Source organism: Eutrigla gurnardus, assembly GCF_963514095.1.
Source record: "Eutrigla gurnardus genome assembly, chromosome: 1".
Classification (NCBI taxonomy): domain Eukaryota; kingdom Metazoa; phylum Chordata; class Actinopteri; order Perciformes; family Triglidae; genus Eutrigla; species Eutrigla gurnardus.
Window position 1 is genome coordinate 24,540,768 of NC_139915.1, and position 19,226 is coordinate 24,559,993.

Consider the following 19,226-nt stretch of genomic DNA (forward strand, 5'->3'; position numbering starts at 1 on the left):
TTGCTTTGACCATAATTCATGTTTTACTCATTATGTAGAATAGTCTAGTCGGCAGATAAATCAACTAATGGAAAAGTGGAGGGATGAATTTGAGCGGCGTGGCTAATCCTGTGGGTGAAGAAATGTCTGTAATAAACTTAACCTTGTTCTGCCTGAACGAGCACAAAGTGGCCCTGGGAATGGGACCAATAATTACCAATGACCAGGCAGTTTGACCATGTCTCTTTAATGTAAATAGGCACTGGGTTATCTGCAACACAAATGGCTTTGGCGTTCATAGGTGGACATATGGCACGGGGACTTGCTCAAGTCCCTAAAAAAAGCGATAAAACAAACAGCGCAGGCAGTCTGGAAGGGATGAAACATTCCACACCAGCGGTAGAAAAAAGCTGAGATACTCTGTGTTCATGAAAAACAATTTCTTACATATAAGGCTGTCAGGTCAGTGAGAAAATCAGGGTGTATCCCATGCACCATTTGCGGTTTGTTGGAGCTTAGCTGGCATTCAATTTCAATTCCCTCAAGTTACTGAATATAGGAGAGCAGCACACACTGACAGGTACAAGTTACTCCAGCGACAGACGCTAATTAGCAAGTGCAGGAGTAATGGGAGAGCCAAGCTCTCTCTCTCTCTGGCGGAGAGACAGTGATGGCAACTGAGGCAGGGTCATCTCTTTAAGTGTCTCACTTCCTATTAGACAGAAGATCTCTGGCACATGCCCCATCACAACCCATACAGAGTGATGTCAGCGACGGAGAAAGGATCCTGTCACATCCTGTAGTTTTCAAGCAGCGCTTTCTCTTTTGCACACCGCACAGAGCGACCCCGCTCGACCGCGCTCGCTCACTGCCGTGGCCCCTCCGCTGACAGATAAGAGAAGTAAGGGCAATAGAAAATAATAGCACATGATGTGTTTATGTGTTTTGTTGGAAACTTGAGGGAAAGTCTGAGAAAGAACATGATGGAGTCCTCTTCTGCTCAGCGAGGCTTTGACATTCTGTAGGGGACGCTGGAAATAGTCTCTGGGTTGATGGATAGATGGAGAGGGATTACCCGGCAGACTCATCTCCTACCCGCCGTCTAGCCCCCGTCTCCTGGAGAAAAAAAGACACAAAAACACAATACCTATAATGTCAGGGCTGCTCGCCATGGGAGAGGTTATTAGCTTCAGGAAAAATAAATGACACACTGCAGGACGGTTACAGTAACCAACAGCAAACCCAAAGCTTAAAGCAAGCAGATGTTCTCCCACTGCTAAAATCTGGTTTTACGTGCAGATTTCTAATCATTTTCGGCTATTATCCTTATAAATAGTCCAAAAAAAGGAAGAACAAACAAAGCAATTTGGCAATATTAGATAAACAGTAACAGCAATAGGAAGCTGCGTTTTCCAAGGATGCTTCAACCTTGAAGTCTGTCTCCGTCGACACATCCTCCTCTCTGTATCACAAGTGTCTTTCTGAACTTTTAATGCTTCTCCCCGCTCGTAGCCCCTGCGGACCACCCCACCGCTGGCACAGCGAAAGAAATTGTTCTCCCTGCATCATTAAACAGTTTGAATTAACTTCGGTGGAATTTAATTATGTCACACATGAAGCTCCCCTACTTGAAGCTTTTAAAAGCAATATAGTCGGCTATATGCATGGAAGTTCGGCTTTTAGATACATCACTCAAGTTAGTCAGCTCTATCCGAATGCAACTGGACTCCTAAATGAAAACAGTGGAGTTTGCCGATCGGGACAGATCTTTTAATTTGCGCTTCCAACATAAATACCCTGCTCGTGCTCCGTGTCCCATTAAGACTTTAGTCGCACTTGTCTAAATCTGTCATCAATCTCCTTTCAGATTTAGATATACTGTAAGCGTGAATGGCTTTGTAGTGTTTGAAGCACTCACTGCGTCTCTGCTAATATTTCATCACAGGAAATACAAAAATAGTTCTGTGATCGTCTCCTACCTCCTAATCATTTTCATCTCTTTATTACATTTTCCACATGACAGGCTGGTGTGCTGTGGATAAATCCTAAATGAGACCCTCAGGGCACTGCTATCCGCTTCAAAAATGTCAAAGCAAAAAGAGTATTTAAGTTTGTCATTCTAAATGATAGGAGTCTTTGCATGCGCTCGCAGAAGAAGATCTGCTGTTACGGAGTAGCACGGCATTGGAAAGTGCAATCTGGCTTCCATTTGCTCCCTGTCAGACGGTAATCCTACTCGCCAACTTATCCATCACCCAAATCAACACAGCACCATTTTCACACACGCAGTTTCTCATCAGATTCAAATACCCCTACAGGTCCCGAGAGAGATCCAAGGATCTGTATTTCAATGAGGAGTCATGCTAGCTGTCGAGTCCAGAGGTCAGAGGTGAAATGAGAGACCTTTACCGAGAAACTGGATGAACATCTGCAGCGCAGTCACTTAGAATCTAACAAAACAACCACCCCCGAAAAGATAGTTTTTTTTTTCTCTTTCTGGGATTGTTAACACAGGCAATCAAAAAGTGAACCTAAGTGTTTAACAAACAGCTTCTCCCTGTCTGAGAATCCAAAGCAGCCGTGGCAAGGGAAGAGCCATCGCTGCACTCCCAACACCTGAGACGCGAGCTGATGGACAGATTCATTTACAGCAGGTACACGAGATTGCACACTAATTTACTCGGGCTATAGGAGATCGTTCACGTGAAAGATACGGCGCCACGGTGGATTCATTCCAATGAAAAATCCACAATGTGCCCATTTCTTCCCTCATTTGCATTGAAATGTAAATGCCACATTCCATTCTCCCCGTCGGTAACTTCGTCTTTTCTTAATATTTATATGCTTGTGGAACATCACAAGTAAAAACAGCAGGCCTGCTGTTTTTTTGTTTTTTTTGACACAGACAGAAACAACAACAATCAGAGTAACTATCAAAGACAAAAAGCAGGCATGAGACTATGAAAGTAAATGTTTGGAAATAACCTTGGAGAAGTATTCAGGATAATGAGGAAGCGGCTAAACCTTGGTGATACTTAAAGATCATTACCCAAAGATCAAACACACCGTGACAATATTGCTGTGCAAGGTGGGATTGTTCTCCTACTCATAGAGGGTACAAAGATCTGCTTTTATGGATGCATTTACACCAACAAAAAAAACATACACGCCAGCTTTTCTCAAACACAGGGCCGGAGCCTCTAGTGGCCTGTGGAGGTACTGCCAAATAGTGAGAATATATATATTATTTTTTTTTACAAAGCTATCTAAATAATTTTACAAAGCAATTCAAACAAACAAAACAAGGTCATTCAAAGCAAAATATGTTTAATGACCAGTTACGTTTGAATATGACCATCCCCAGTCACGACACATCATCGGGAAGAGGCAGAGCTGTCTCGCCGGGGTTAGCTAGCTAACATTCCCTCAGATGCAGTGACACAAAATGGATTGATTTTTGAAAAGAAAAAGTGTTGTAGGAGACAACACACACCAGTAGAAGCTTCAAAGTGTGTGTTGAGGAATTTAATGAAAAGATTAAATTTGGATTATACTGGCAGACGGTGAAGGTAAGGTAAGCCATCTGACAGTGGCATAACACACACTTACAGCCCAGTTGATTTTTTCCCCCCTCCTTTTTTCTCATGTTATGTTTTTCTCATTTGTTGGGCCCAATTTATTTTGTCAGAAACCTTAGTCTGAAACCAATACTATGCAAATTACACACTATTTCCAGTGAAATAACATCACCTAACAACTGCAATTCCACCATTTGGGGGCTTGGCTTGGTGAAAAGGCGAAAGAAGATCCAGAGAGGATGCAAGATGGCGGACGTGGCCATATGAGTGGCTGTGGCGTGCGAGACTTCCTGATGGCGGATGAGACTGCGAAAGTTAAACAATGGTAAGGAGCCAAGCTGAGTCATGCTACCACACCATCTGTGTATGAGGTGTGGTATCTGGGAGCATGTGTGTCTGTGTAGGTGTGGATTAGTAGAGGAAAGAGAATCCTAACTGCGGCGGAAATACACAACAGTTGTTCTTGTATCACTCAAACCCAGCAGGTGAACTCCGTTTCGCTGGCCCTTTAACTGATAAAATGCAGCTTACTGGCTTAACAGAAACTAACACAAGCAGGGGCCCATGCAGTGGGACAACACAATCAATGCAACGTATTAAACACAGCAACAAGCAACAAGCATAATAATTGAGGTGGTCTCAACACAGCAAACAGGACTCTGCGGTCCATTAGATCCACGAAACACAATAAAGCTTACAGTACAATAAAACCTACAGGAAACACACTATCATTAACCTCTCTCGGCCCAGACAAAAGCCTCTTACTTAAAAGTGCTTCGCATTGCAATCAAGGTGCTTTAGTCTGTTGGCGTGCCCGGCAATGGTTCTCAGACTAACAGTAACGGGGTCGTTGCATTGCTTGTCAGTGGGTTAATGGCGGCCGGTCCTCGTATTGCAGCAGAGAAAAACGGGTCGGCTTAATTCAAAAGAGAAGTTATCCTTCTCTTTCTTGAAGAATAATGATCCGTGCCTCCCTTCTGCAGGCAGGGTGGGATCAGTGGTGTCACAGCTATCTTTCAAATGTTCAGTGAACACAAAAAACAGTCGGTTATTCACCCAGTGAGGTTGGGGACTGTGCCTGGGCCTTTTCAAAGTTACAAAGTTTGTTTACCTCCTGTAGCAACTGGCGCAATAGAAAGGCATGCACCAGAGCAGTGCGTCTTTAATATCCTCGATGATGCTATGGGTCTGTTACCCTCCTGAGTTCAATGGGGAACCAAGATCCAAGATCTCGAAACTTAATCTGAAACTCAGACCTAAGGTCTGGTGGGGTTTGGCCTTGTTCCATTATTCAGGATTTGACCTCTACACATAGGCCTGCCTTTGGTCACTCACATGATGAGGTCCCAACAAAAGGACAATTTTTACATTTTGGGAAATGCTTTCTTGCCAAGATTAAGATGAGAAGATTGAGATATATCAATTTAAATAATTCAGAGGGGCTAAATGTTTCCAGTATTTGTGCTAAGCTAACCAGCTGTTGCAGAAGAGTGTCAATCTTCTCATCTAACTCTTGGCAAGAAAATGAATGCGCCTATTTACAAAACAATCCGTTTAATGTTAACTTTCACATTTCTTTAGCCACCCAAACCATGATCTTGTCCTAAAACCAACAAAGTTGTGTGGTTTTAATTTGATGGCGAATTCCCACTGCATGGTAAGGTCAGGTCCTCAATTCGACTTTTTTATTTTTCCATTTGCCATATTAGTGAATAGTACCTGGTACTACTGTATATTTGGTATCATCTTGGACAAGGTTGCTAGTGAGATGAGCTGAAGCAGTAGAAGGTGGGGTTTAAACACTGCAGACCACTGATTGGCCAAAGAGAATCATTGCAAGCATGAAGCATCCTGCACAAACCTCTGGTCAATAGCAACCACCATTTTTATATTTTATTTTTATTTTTTTTCATGAAAAGATCAGCAAGTAAGCACTTGAATATGATATCAGGGCCGTTTAACGCAGCATCACTGAGAGGGTACTATCTGAAGTGGAAAACAAAATGGATAAAAAGTCGTGCTACCAAAAGTGAGTTGAGTGGAGCCGAACCATGTAAAAGAAACGAAACACAAGTGATGCCAAGTGTCTATTCGTGACAAATGGGGAAGCATGCCTATGGAGGTCAGTGATAATTCACATATAACACGGATCGCTATGAATGATGCAGTGATGCAGCAGCTCTTGATACAAGCCCCTTCACTTTGTCCAAATAATAATAAGCCAGAGTGAGGTATCTCACGGATCATTCTGTTGCCACTTCGCTATTATTCCAAAGCAGCAGCAGCAATAGCAGCATACTCTACGAATCACATACTTTCATCATCTCTCTTTTTTCTTTATGGTCGAGGAACCCCACCCTCGACCTCTCTCCGATAGCAGCCTGCAGCCCCCCTGGTGTTAATTATAAGACTTTGTCCCCCCGGAGCCTGGGTGGGACGTGAAAGTGCATTAATCTTGATTCTCCACTTCAGTCTAAAGGATCATTTGAAGAGACTCCTGTGGTAAGCCCCAAAGGCGAAGTGATTCGGTAGAAAGGTAGAGGGGAGTGGAAGAGAGTCAGTTTATTCTGTGCTCACACTGGGATGCTGGCCACCTCAAGAGGCAAGTCAATCATTTACCCTAAACCACTAATATTCCGAGCATGTTAATCTGGATGAATATTAAGAGCCGCTGCAGGGTGACATGCATGGCGCCTGTCTTCCACCTGCGCTGTTCCCTGATGCAGCGTGAAGGTGACTGTCAAACCCATAAGAGGAACTGTGCAGAGATGAGCAACGGAGGACTGTGACACGCCGGTGAGTTTACATTCAGCCCCATTTCATTGAACATCTGAGCCCATCATAGGTATGCAGAGAGGTCGATGCTGCAGTTTACAGTGACACCACAACCACAATTCATAGTAGATGCATACCTTTTTTAGTCGCATTATGCAAGTATTAAAAAAAAAAAAATATGATTCCATTTCATCTATCTATTAGCTGTAACCACTTGTCCTATACAAGGTGACGGGCAGGGTATACAACCATTCACATTCCCACCTACCGGGATTTAGAGTAATCCATTAGCCCATCCTGCATGCTGTGAGGGGAACAAACAAACTCCAAGACCCCTCTTGCAGGTGTACCACTACATCACCATGACGCCGATACTGTTTCATGCTGGGCAAAATAGTTTGATACTTGTTTTATAGCATTCAGCCTTTGATGCCTGATGCACAACTGCAGCTCTACACCTTGTTGACAATGTCACAGCCTCTAAAATGGAGAAACGGGAATGACACAGAAAATCTGGTTATTTGCTTAGAGACCACCATAGACTGGAGAGCAATGAAAACGAGGCCAAACTTATAATCAGTGGTCAGAATACACAGGTAATTTGAAACCACATCCAAGAAGAGCAAATGATGGTTAAATTATAATTTCAAACTAATTCATATTTACTAATGCACCTCTAGCAGAATGCATTTTAAGATCATTTCTGTGCACTTTTTTTTTACAGCTTGCTCTGCCTGTTTGATCATGGTCTTCATATCTCATTAGTTACTCTACTTCTACAGTTAGTTGGCATGCGTGTGCAAGTTTAAGCTCCCACTTTAGGAGCGTGTGCAACTTTTCCTGCACTTTCACAATATTGTGTGCGCACTTCAGAAAACCACACATAAAAGTAATCTTGGGCTTCAATGAGCAACATGAAGCATTAATATTCACATCACAGTATGTGTGTGTGTAGGGGGGGGGGGTGTTCTGTATTTAGGTTGGTGCCATCTGTAACTTCTTTGGCGCTGAACAGATTATCTTTGATAGCTCTCCTTTGTAAACAATAGGCTAGGAATGATTTAAAACGGCTACCAGTATACTAGGCATTGATGGTTTCTGTGAATCTCCAATGAGCAAAAATTCAGAGGTTCGAGAGAAAGACACAGATATCTTCACGTTGCCAAAACACGAGAGGTTCTTGAATGATACAACTGTACAGAAAGAGTTTTTGGGTAGGTAGGGAAACAGATAGTGATCGACCTGGGACGTTAAGCGATGCTAACATGTTACGACAAGGTCCACAGCCTGGCAACTACACAATAAGGAAACCATGTCTTCAGCATGGAGCTCTCAATCGCCCACAACAACATCTCAAAACATACATCTGCTGCATCAACACTGCTGTGGGGTCAAAGGTACTGGTCCGTATGCAACATTGAACAGATTTACAGGTCATCCTGGAGACTATAGATCCAACACAGCTTCTTTTTATATATCAGCTTTCATTGCTCTATCTGAATCCATATTTTGGTGCATAGAACCTTATACAATAGCCTCAGAGCATTTATGCTTGTGCGTGCAGATAATGTCCGTTTTCATTATTGGGATAATCACTTTTATTAAAGCAGATGCAGTACATTATTTTGCTTGTTACGGCCCTTTTTATGGGGTAATTTTTTATCAGCATTACACTGATGGCATATCTCAGCACCGCCGTGTCCCAGTTGTCTGTATCCATGCACGGACCATTTGTGTGTGTGTTTTTCAACATCACCACACTGCTGATCGTGTACACAGACTCTCATCTGCATTATGAGTAATCTATGGTAGTTAATTGAGCCCAGAGGCAGTTGGTTTCAATGAAGGCTCCTGTGCTTTTGTGGCAAAAACAGGAGAAAAGAGCTCTCTGGAGAAGGCAGCTCTCTGTCGAGAGGCAAACAGAGCAGAACTCCTGCCGTGTTCATTAGCTGTCATTGATCAGCGATTCAGTGGCTGCACAACTCCTACCACAGCTCACATATTACCAGTTTCATGTCCGTCAAAATTAATATAAAAGGTAAAAAAAAAAAGAAGTGGCGCCAGCACAGCATTTTCCTCATTATGTTTTATTTGTCAATGCACTGTTTTGATGTGAATTGGGTGGTTGCCAAGGTTCCTCAACAGTATGCACAGACTGCGATGCAGCACACTTGTCCATTCCACAGTTTTCTGATATCAATATGAGCTACTATATTCAGTTATTGCTTCCCTCAGAGGCTATCATCGCTGCAGCCTATTCCATCACGGGAGATGTACTGTGGAATGAGGCTGCAAGGTATAAAAATGCTGATAAATGCCTGGGACAAAAGCATAAATAATGCAGAGATCAGAGATACTGGAACAGTGAGTCAAACTCAACTTCAAGACACCTCCCTGGAGAGAGTCCAACGTAAGTGTCCTGTCTGCCATCATCAGTGTCTGCAGGGCCTCACCTGTCACATACAGCAAAAGAGGTACCGGAGGAGACCCCTCTGTCTCTTCTAGTCCTACATCTTCTTCCCACAAACATTAACAAAAAATCTGATTATCAGGGCGCTCATAACCCATCTTCAATTTGTAACTGCAGCAGGCTTTTAAACTACATGTACACTAGTTTTCTCCTTTCAATTTTACTCCATTTAACCTCCTTGTATCTCGTCCCCATCCTTTGACAAAGCACTGCCTATATGCATTCTGTACTTATAAAACCATGACAGAGTAAACCCTGAGCTATTACTGTGAACGACTATAACAACGAGATATATCTTCAGAGTTTAAGTGAATGTATAAGGGCGAATTAAATCAATATTTCGCACCTCTGCTGGGGAAAGAGCTATTATGTATCACTAATTGCACCTATAGGGCCTATCTTTTAAAAATGGAATCTCTCATTGGAATTCATTGGAAGTCATCAGTTAGATGACCAGAATAGTCTATGCACCTCATTTCACTGAGTTTTCTTTATTCCCTTTATGTCTGCCTTTGAATATTTATTCTCTTCTCATTTGCAGCCATACTCTGTTCTGCACGACACCATTCTCTATTGACTCTTTACACATAAAAATGAACTAACAAGACTATTGCAGATTATGCACAAAAAGTTGAGCGGCCCAAAGCAGAATTTCACACTGGAAAGTTGGACGGTTTCTCTTGACAATGTTACTTCAAAGAGGACATTTTTTTCTTTTTTTTGGTATGTTAGATGAGTCAGTTGTGTGATGTGACACATTAACTTCAGTGCTCACAGAACAACAACACTGATATTCAGCAGTTGTTTGTGTTGCAAGAGACGCTGGAACCAGCATTATTCAGACACTGTGGTTACGCATCAGTGAGTATCTGTCCACTGGCAAATGCAAACTACGACTAAAAAGATAAGTTTGGAAAAATAACCAGCTGACTCACACAGTCTTGTGAAGTGTCACGTTAGCTTTGGCTCATGGCTAGAGTCTGTACTACAGTTAAGGAGGATTTTGACCCACATTTACAAGACAGTGGTCTTGACCTGTGAGAAGTGAACTCTGCAGGAAGGAGAATTTGTGATATAAATCATCTCTTTACATACATAAAGGGGATGGTATGAAATCAAGATTTACTTTAAAGATAATTTGAAAACCCTCCTTTAAAGCCTGCTTACACAATTCTATTCTTGGTAAAAAAGACTGCAAGATGACAACTACTTCTACTAATGTCTAATTTTCCAGAACCACAAAGATGCCATAATGTTCAGTTTGTGATATTTATGATAGCACACAGCAAGTCCAAGCCACTAACGATGGCAACAATCTATGAAATATTGAGTGTGCTGCAGATAGCCATTTGCTGGGTTATCTCTGGTGGTTGTAATGAAAAAATAAATAAAAGTTTGAGTGGATGAACATAAGTCACGAATGAACACATGTATTGATAAGGCAAAGGTTTATGAAAACAAAGTGCCCGCTCACTCTAAAAGAACTTAATTAAATGCAGAGCCTTGCTTTATTAAATAAGATATGCTGCACTCTGCATAAATGCATTAATCGATAGCAAAACTGCCACACAAATATTAGAATAATTGATCCAGGATGATTCAGCAGCAGAGGGGTTGAGGGGCTTGCAGGATATTAACTAGCAATAACAGCCTTGGTGAAGGTCAGTGGATACTACAGTAATGACAAATGTCCTTTCTTTGACTCCTACTGGAAATACTTTATTTTGGTTAGTTACAGGAAATTACTTTCTGCACCTTCCATCATCTTCTACTCACTCTGCATGCTGCGGCTTTATGGCAACGACCAGTCGGGGTATAATAAAAACAAGCTGTAACTGTCCAACCTTGTAATAAAAAGTATTCACACAACAGACACCAAACTGCGGGTTATTAAAGAACGAGTGAGAGGAGCGGTGAAGATACAGTGTATGTCCGTACTGTATGCCGATGTGAGAAAGTAATGGAGTTTATGACCCATAAACAGTGGTGGGACTGAGCAATATTATCCAGTTTATTCCGTGATAGATGTGTGCCCATACTGTACACACACATGGGCACCAGATATATGCAGAAATACATTATTCAATATGTACTGCCTCTGAGATGATTCTAGGTCTAAGCACGTTGGGGCTTCTGGTAAAGGTTTCCATTAGGAAATATTCCCCAATAGCTACATTTATTGGGTCTCATTTCTGACAGACCTGCTACATCAGGTTATCACTCCAGCTCTGTGGTGACAAAAAAGGTCAATATTATCTTTCAAACCAATGTCTCAACAGCAGGTAAAACAAATTCCTCTTCAGAAAATAAAATGTCCAAACAAAATATCTACTGTCCTCCCAACTCCTGTTGGTTAAAGCATTTTAACTTTCCAAAAATAGCTTGGAGGTTTGGGGCTTTCCTTGTCCTAAAGAGGTTCATGTGATGGGTCGAGGGAGGGATATAGTGTGTGACACAGGTTGGCCATGGTTGAGCGAACATGGGGCCAGTGGGAGTGTCCTATTCCTCTCCCCAATGACTACAGGGTCCAACACTGCCAGCACCCTGGCTCCCATCCCTATGTGAAAGTCCTGCCTGTCCAAATTTGTATAAGTGCTGCTCTTGGTCCAGCTCAAAATACACCATCATCCTTGCTCCCTTAGAAACCACTAGCTACCCAACATTCAAACATCACACCAGGTGATGACACTCAAATTGCATAACATACGTGATCAGACCCCTACAAAGATGGACACAGATTCTAAAAGGTATAAAGTATAAATATACTGGTCTCCAACAATCACCTGGATGTCTCTTGTTCTGGAACAATGGGAGTAAATAGCAGCTAAAAGAAGAAGGGCCGATCAGTCCACACTGGCCAGGGGCCACTCAAGTCAGTCCACTCAGGAAGTCAGTCCACACTGCAGCAAAATGGTTCACCTCCAGCAGGACGTAACACACAGAGATTAAATGATATCAGGAGAAGGCACAGAAGCATCTCCGGTGAAGTCCTCAAGAGATGCCATATACAGTATTTGATGATTCAAATGCAGCTGTACCGAAGAGGTTTCTTCTCTGTCTGGTCACACCAGTTCCTAGATTACATAACGATTCTCCACATGTCCTAGGGAGAATCCAGTTACTAATCTGCTTGTCTGTGTTCCCAGTTATCAACACCCTTCGTTCCGTCAGTTTGTTCATCTGGGTCATCTACTTATCCAGAAAACACCACAGTTCAAATCAAGTGAGTCAGTTACAGTACACAGAAATATATCCAAGTTGGAGTGCCCTCCTGTCTGACTGACAGTCTAATAAAGTCCAAAATTCTAAAAAGGGATCATGGAAAAATGAAATATATTCATGTCAACAAGCAATATCAGTCATACATTTGAGATTATCTCACTCACTTTCCTTCAACCGCCTTCTTCTGATGTGCGAGAAGTGGAACTGTCCATGGTGCTGAAAGTACTTTACCTTATTACTCTGAGGATGTTACTATATTACCTGTAGAAAATCCCATAATTATGCTACTATGGGAGTCACTTATACTTCACTATGTTTGTTTAGATAGTTTATATGTAAATGTCACACAACTCACAGTACTTTAACCGATACATGCATTTTGGTGCATTTTTTATTTAGAACTGATGAAATTGTGAGGTAGGAGTCCGGTCATACTGCAAGTCAACAAGAGTAAATATCTGACTGGCACTGATATTTTAGCATGAAAAAGTTAGTTTTCATGACAGATGGTTCAATGCCAACAGGAAAAGGGAGATTTTTACTGCAGTGCAAGACAGAGAATATTGTTTTCTCCTCCAATAGTGGTTCAGACATATTGCTGAAATGAAGGAAAATGTTTTAATTAAACTTCTTATGTAAAGTTCTTGAACACCAAAATGTTCTCCCACAGCTCCTCAACAAGCTAAAGTTGGCAGATTGAGAACTTAATGAGGATGACACTGAATATTGCGTTTCAGACAGAACAAAAAAGAAAGACAACCCACACCTTAAATGTTTACCATTCCTTTATGGCGACGTTGAGCAGGCCGGGGAATTTATGTTTGCATGCCTGATTAAATTAAATAGATTTGTCATATTAGCTAGTGACCCTGTGATTCCTGAAATCAAAATGTCAAGACTTCTCATATCCCCGACTGTCTACTGAATTAATGCGGCCTAGCCTCATTACAGCAGCACTTACCCATAACCTACAGAGGCACAGTGTCCTCCAAAGCATTACTGCTGAGAGTAGCAGGCAGTTGCGGTGACATGACACACAAGGCACACCTATTAGATACACATATTGGAATCACACTCACCTCTATTCTCTTGGCTTTAACTTTTCAGTAGTTTCATGGCTGAAAAAAAGAAAGTGAAGAAGAATGAATACTTGAGCAAAACATTGCAACTTTTAAAGTTCTGTGTGCAACACAACTACTGCCAACATCAATGTAACTCTGTCTATTGTCTCATGGACCGAAGTATCATTACAGGCTTGGTATTTGTTATTATGTCCCCCTCCTCCTTCAACAGCCCTCCTCCTCCTCTGCTCCATCCCTGTGCACCAACCTTGCCATGGCTAACAGGAAGCAGAGGGCACAGTGCTTTATTTAATTAGTCACAGCAGCTGAGTGCTCATGTGGAACCAAACAGGGGAGGCAGATTGGGGTAGTGAGATGGATAGGCACTCTCCCACCGGGCCTTGGCTGTGCTGTCAGAGGAGCGAAGATTACATGACAGAAGGGGGAATGAGGGGGGGAGGGTTGTATGGCAGGGGGATGTAAATGGCATTTGTACAGGGGGATTCATCCCAGGAAAAGGGTTGCCTTCACTCCTGCGGTACCTCTGTCCTCTCACAAAAGCACTCTTTACACTGTTACTTTTGTCTAATATGCAAACAAGCCAGCTGTGGGATTGGCCTCTTGTTTTGACGCACAGCACAGAGTGGTTTGACTGCTTTTTATTAACTGTGACAGCACTCATTATTCCAAATGATTTAGGAGCTGCTAGATTTCCTCTATCTCCTCTGACAACGATCAGTTGGCCTTTTCCTCACGGACCAGCAGATAACCTCAGAGAGGGTGCAAAAGTAGCTCAGTGTGCAGCACATCTTTGATGAGTTCCTTCCCGAACTCAAGGCAAAGGACGGAGAAAAGGAGAGAAGAAAGTTTCTCAGCAACTGGCAATCTTCTTTTGGAATCAAACTTTGTAATGGTTAAGGAAAAAAATGCATAGAAACAACCAAGCAACCACAGGATAACAAATTGTGCATAATTAGAGAATTCCTTGTTATGCGAAACCTACACGCATATGCTTAATGCGTAAGGAGCTTTATAATTCACATTATTATCCGGCCAGTGTTACTTGGCCTTCAACGCCATCTCTCAGGCTACACCCTTGGAGAAAACACAGTAATAAACATGTAGCTTACGGTATGGTGCTGAACCAGCATGGAACATGAGTGCAGTGCTCCAGTAATATGTGCGCAACTACTAAGCAATGGTGTGCTGGGAGCTCTTTTTAATTAGCACTCTTGAAGTTATCCAGTGACCCACATCTAATAATGAAGGCAACATGAATGTTCTATTTACATATCTTTAGTCAGTAATGTGTGACCGTTGGGAGAGCCCACTGGCTGAATATGTGCTGCCAGTGAAAAGGGAGGGCATGTCAAGCAGAGCTGCCTGGGGGCTGCTTTCCAAGGCCCTCTCAATTCAAACTGAAGTAAATGTGGAATGGTGTGTTAGTGACCCACAGGTCTGTCAAACTGGGTTATGTTATAAGAATACTGTATGCAACATTTTTTAATACGCCTCCGGCCGCTTCTGCCATGTGTCTAAGAAGTGTTTTTCATAACTCACCCACCTACAACCTAATCATTATAGCTTGGATCAGGCTGTAAACTAACTGTAACTTAGGGAACAATCCAATTCATAAAACCAATAACATTAATTTCTTTGTTGTTACTGGTTTCCTACAATTATACAACATCCTCCAACAGCGTTTTTTTTAATGGACATGTAAAACAACTTCATAACTATAGTCAAATTGAGTGAAGGTATAATGATAACATTCTCAGAGGCAATTAAAAAAATATGCAATTCCAAGGAGCATACAGACAAACTCTTAAATATTAGATAAGATGATTCACACTCAAGATGCTACAATTTGATTACCATGATGGTTGAACATGATGGTCCTCACACATTAGGGTGCTGTTTTTTCATTGCTGTGTGAACAACTCCATTGACAGGACAGAAGGGGGGATGCAATAAGCACAGAGGTGACTTTGACTCTGGTACAGCTGTCCTTGTTTCTGTCTGTCTGCTCAAGAGTCACCTTTACACAGTCTTAGCTGGCTAGTTTCTTAAAATCATTTAGGGTGATGAGCTACTGAGCCTGAAGCTTTAATAAGATTTCAGTGACTCTCATCCATCTTTCAGTGGTGGCCTTGGTGTGAAAGAACCAGAAAATGGTGAAGGGTGGGGATTCCTTGTGCTATCAAGCTCTTTTAGGCCCAATATTCCCTAACCTTCCACCTTCATGGGACCTTGCCTCAGTTAAGGAGGGTTAATAAAACCGGTTTTCGTGGGAAGCTCTCTTTTCAGAGGGCGTGTCAAATTGTTCTATCCGCCAATTCTTTGTGTATGAAAGAACTGGGTCACTGACTAACCCTCTCTTCCAGGGCCTTGTTGCTAAGGCCTGACTCCTTGGAGTCCAGGATTTAGGGAGACAGGGGCTAGTGCACACAAACTAAAGCTTCTGACTGGAGGAGCTGCACTTGTGTGTCTGCAGCCCACTCTAAAGAGCACATCATGCTCAGATTGCTGAACACCTTTCATGGACAAGGAATGGAAACACTTCACTTCTGTGGATGTAGATTAGTGTCTAACACAAATATAGGAAGTGAACATAGTCACCAGGATGTCACCCATTGATTTGTGGACCTCAATTTTAAAGCCTTTATTTTGGCAATTTAGCCATTCAGAAGACAACAACCACTGGATAAATGGTGACTAAAATGGTTACCATTAACACTCATGAACTGAAAACAAAAGGGTTAACGGTGTACGATGCAAACACAGACAACTCCCAGAACTGACTTATTTTTTCAACTAGAGGAATGTGGGCACCTTTGCATCTACGTGCATGTGTAGACTGGTGACTGGTGTGTGAAGCACGCCTTGTCTTCAATCTACCCAAATTCTCACATGTGACGCCCCTCCTCCGTGACCTCCACTGGCTCCCTGTTGCAGCCCGCATCCAATTCAAGATGATGGCATTGGCCTTCAAGGCCATCAATGGAACGGCACCCATCTACCTTCAAACACTGGTCAAACCACACGCCCCGACACGAGCACTTCACTCCTCTACTTCAGCTGGCCGGCTGCTACCACCATCGCTGAAATGAAACAAACGTAGACAAAAGTCCAGACTCTTCTCTGTTCTGGTCCTCAGTGGTGGAACGAACTCCCGACCAATGTCAGGACAGCAGAGTCACAAAAGACTCAAGACTCACCTGTTCAGACTTCACCTCGACTCTGCATTGCATGACCCACTAACAACCCCCCCCCCCCAAAGAAAAAGCACTTCTATGATCTTACCTATAGCACTTTGATCATGCTACTACTTTACTCAGACGAGGACCTAACACTTGTTTCTATTTTTTCACTCTTACTTTATCGGCAATGATATGTTGTGGTCTCTTTCTTTTGACAAATGCACTTATTGTAAGTCGCTTTGGACAAAAGCGTCTACAAAATGCCCTAAATGTAAATGTAAATGAATGGGTTGCTCTTAAGCCACTTGCAAATATATCCAGAATTTGAGCTCCGCTGTTTGTTTAACATTATTTGCCTCGGCTCTATAGGCAACAAAGGGATCCCACCCCATTGCAAATGAATGAGTGCACGTCCCCTAGTTATTGTTAAAATCAGGGTGGCTTTGAAAGGGGAGGCACGCTCTCCTTTGGACAGCTCATTAAGATAACACACAAACGTGGCTCCCCATCATCGCGGGGTTTATTAAAGTGGGGCTCATTTCAGCTCCTTTGTCTCATGCGGGAACCTCTGCCTTTGTCAGCGCAATTGGAGCCAGATGGCGAAACAAAGGTTCCTGTCTGGAGTGCTTACAGCGTGATCTCAGAAGGCAGAGCCTTTAGCTCGATTTCAGCAGCTCACCGCCCACAATGTCCACCTGGATCAGCCAGGTGCTGGGGCGATGACGGGAGGCAGCCGGAGCCAAGGTGGCTGCAAGTTGCCATCTTGTCATCAGAGTACAGGCACAACACGGTCTTTAGCTAGCGCTGAACAGGCAACACTCAATTGTACGGCTATTTAAAAATGGTGGTGTGGCAGTGGGGTGTGGTGAGGGCGCCGGCTGCTGGAGGAGAGGGAGGAGTGGCTCAGCCGACGCTCAGACAGCTGGACAGAATCGGGTAATCAGTCAGCTATATAAGCATTCTTGTAACCTGGTTCTGGTCTCTTGCAGTAGGCTGGGTCCTGTGAGAGGACTGGGAACGGAGGAGCCGCAGGAGCGCTCACGGACTGACCGTCAGCAGTCGTAGATACGGCTCTTCCTTGTTTATATTTGTGATTGTTTATTTTGCGCCACGTTTGCGGCAAGGGGAGAATAAACTCTGAAACTAAACACTGTCCAGTCCTTCCTTCCCTCCCTGTGGGCACTGAAGCCCACAGGTGGGTTTGTAAAGGATGTTGCATGTCATGCTATTATTAATTGTTTACAGAACGTTTACCAAAGTGATGTCAAAAAGTACCCGGTATAAGGAACTATCCACAATGCTCATGGTAAACCCAAAAAACAAGCAGCTCCCATTGAGTCTAGTTGAGTAGAGCTGGAGTCTCACTAGTGTGTGTATGTGAGATGGCTGACCCCGCTCCTGGCTGCACAGATCTCTCTGAAAGATTCATGAGAGAGGCGTTGGGAGAGTGAAAGTCATTGTCCCCCTTCACTCAGAGACTCTCCTTCACCTCTCAGCTTATTAAAATCACATGGTATTAACTTTGGCGTTCACAGAAAGGCTAAATAATTCAATCAGACTATAGAAGGAGTCAAATGAATAACTCACTTAATGACATTAACGCTTGAGGGAGAACTGCTCAGGACTGTGAGGTGTAGTCACTGAGGCAGGGAAGACACAAGCAGCTTGCTTCTTCTTGTTAATGGCAAAAATATATTCTGGACTCATAAGGTCATAATAAGCAACGTATGGTGTCACATCATTCGCATTCTTTCCGGGAGTAAGTGTCTGTACGATAAATATAAAGCTATACAGCTTAGTTCAAAGTCTGGAAACAGGTGGGAAAACAAACACAATCTGCCTACCAGCTCACTAATTCACATTCTTGGGTGTTTCAACCATAAGAAAATGGTGTAAATAGACAAATTGCTGTGTTTCGGAGATTATGTCCTGGATTTCTTCAACTTCCTGAAGTATTTTCACTGACATGAGCCTGCTAGGCAACCAACAGAAACTCCAGCTTTGGCTGCACTTTGAGTTTAATGGTAATTAGCTGATATTAACATGCTAACATGCTAAACCATGTTGCTGAACATGCTAAACATCCGCATGTTAGCGTTGGCACTGTGAGCATGTTAGCGTTTGCATTTTAGCCCAGTAGTAAAGCTATTTACTCTTTCCTCTGTACCATTCTACCTGCTAACAATCAGGATGTTAGCATTGTCATTGTGAGCATGTCTGCCTGCTGCTGACATTAACATTTAGCTGGAAGCACCACTCTACTTTAGTAAAGCCTCACAGAGCCGCTAGCGTGGCTGTACACTCTCAGTCTTCTTCATCTTTATTTCACGGTTTAAATCCTCGACTTTGAACAGTCATGAAATGTCTATGCAAAATGTTTTGTATCGCTCCTTCTTGCCATTACTTTAAGTGGTGCAAGGTTACATTTTCCTGGATGATTCATAAAAAAAAAAAAAAAAAATCAAATAAAAAAAGCAACATATTCCAACTCACTAAATAATTTGCATAACACATTTCAGCCAGGGCTCAGTGCAAAAATCGTTTCAGCTTGTTAAATAGCATGATTTGAGTGCAGGACGCGGCAGCACTAATGTTGGCATTTTTGCGAAAATTTGGAACTTGTGGAACTTGTTACCATTAAATTTATAGACAAGATAGATTTCACTGTTATAGCTGTAGCTTTGGGGGAATGTATAATGTAAAACAGCTTGTTGGCATCACTAAATTAGTGCTCCCTCTCTCTGCCTCAACACACACACACACACACACACACACACACACACACACACACACACACACACAGTGGAAGAGTTATGCCACTGGGTTGCTGTGTTGAATGATTCCAGTGCCTGAAGCGGGTCTCATTTCTCACGTGCACTCATGCTTCATCAGCATTCCCTCACACTTCAGTAAACCAACTTAACATTCAGTTACTTGTTCT

General features: G+C 42.7%; 1 protein-coding gene across 2 annotated transcripts in view; it reads right to left on the reverse strand.

Annotated features, from left to right (window-relative positions):
• Positions 1-210: 210 nt before the first annotated feature.
• Positions 211-19,226, reverse strand: part of cd276 (CD276 molecule) — a 66,507-nt gene continuing 47,491 nt past the window's right edge. For both annotated transcript variants that reach the window (XM_084038700.1, XM_084038701.1), the window contains exons 7-8: positions 13,104-13,142; positions 211-1,095 (exon numbers count right to left, since the gene is read on the reverse strand). In XM_084038700.1, the coding sequence (XP_083894826.1) occupies positions 13,120-13,142 (23 nt within the window). In that variant the 3' untranslated portion in view covers positions 211-1,095; positions 13,104-13,119. The remainder of the gene's footprint in view (positions 1,096-13,103; positions 13,143-19,226) is intronic.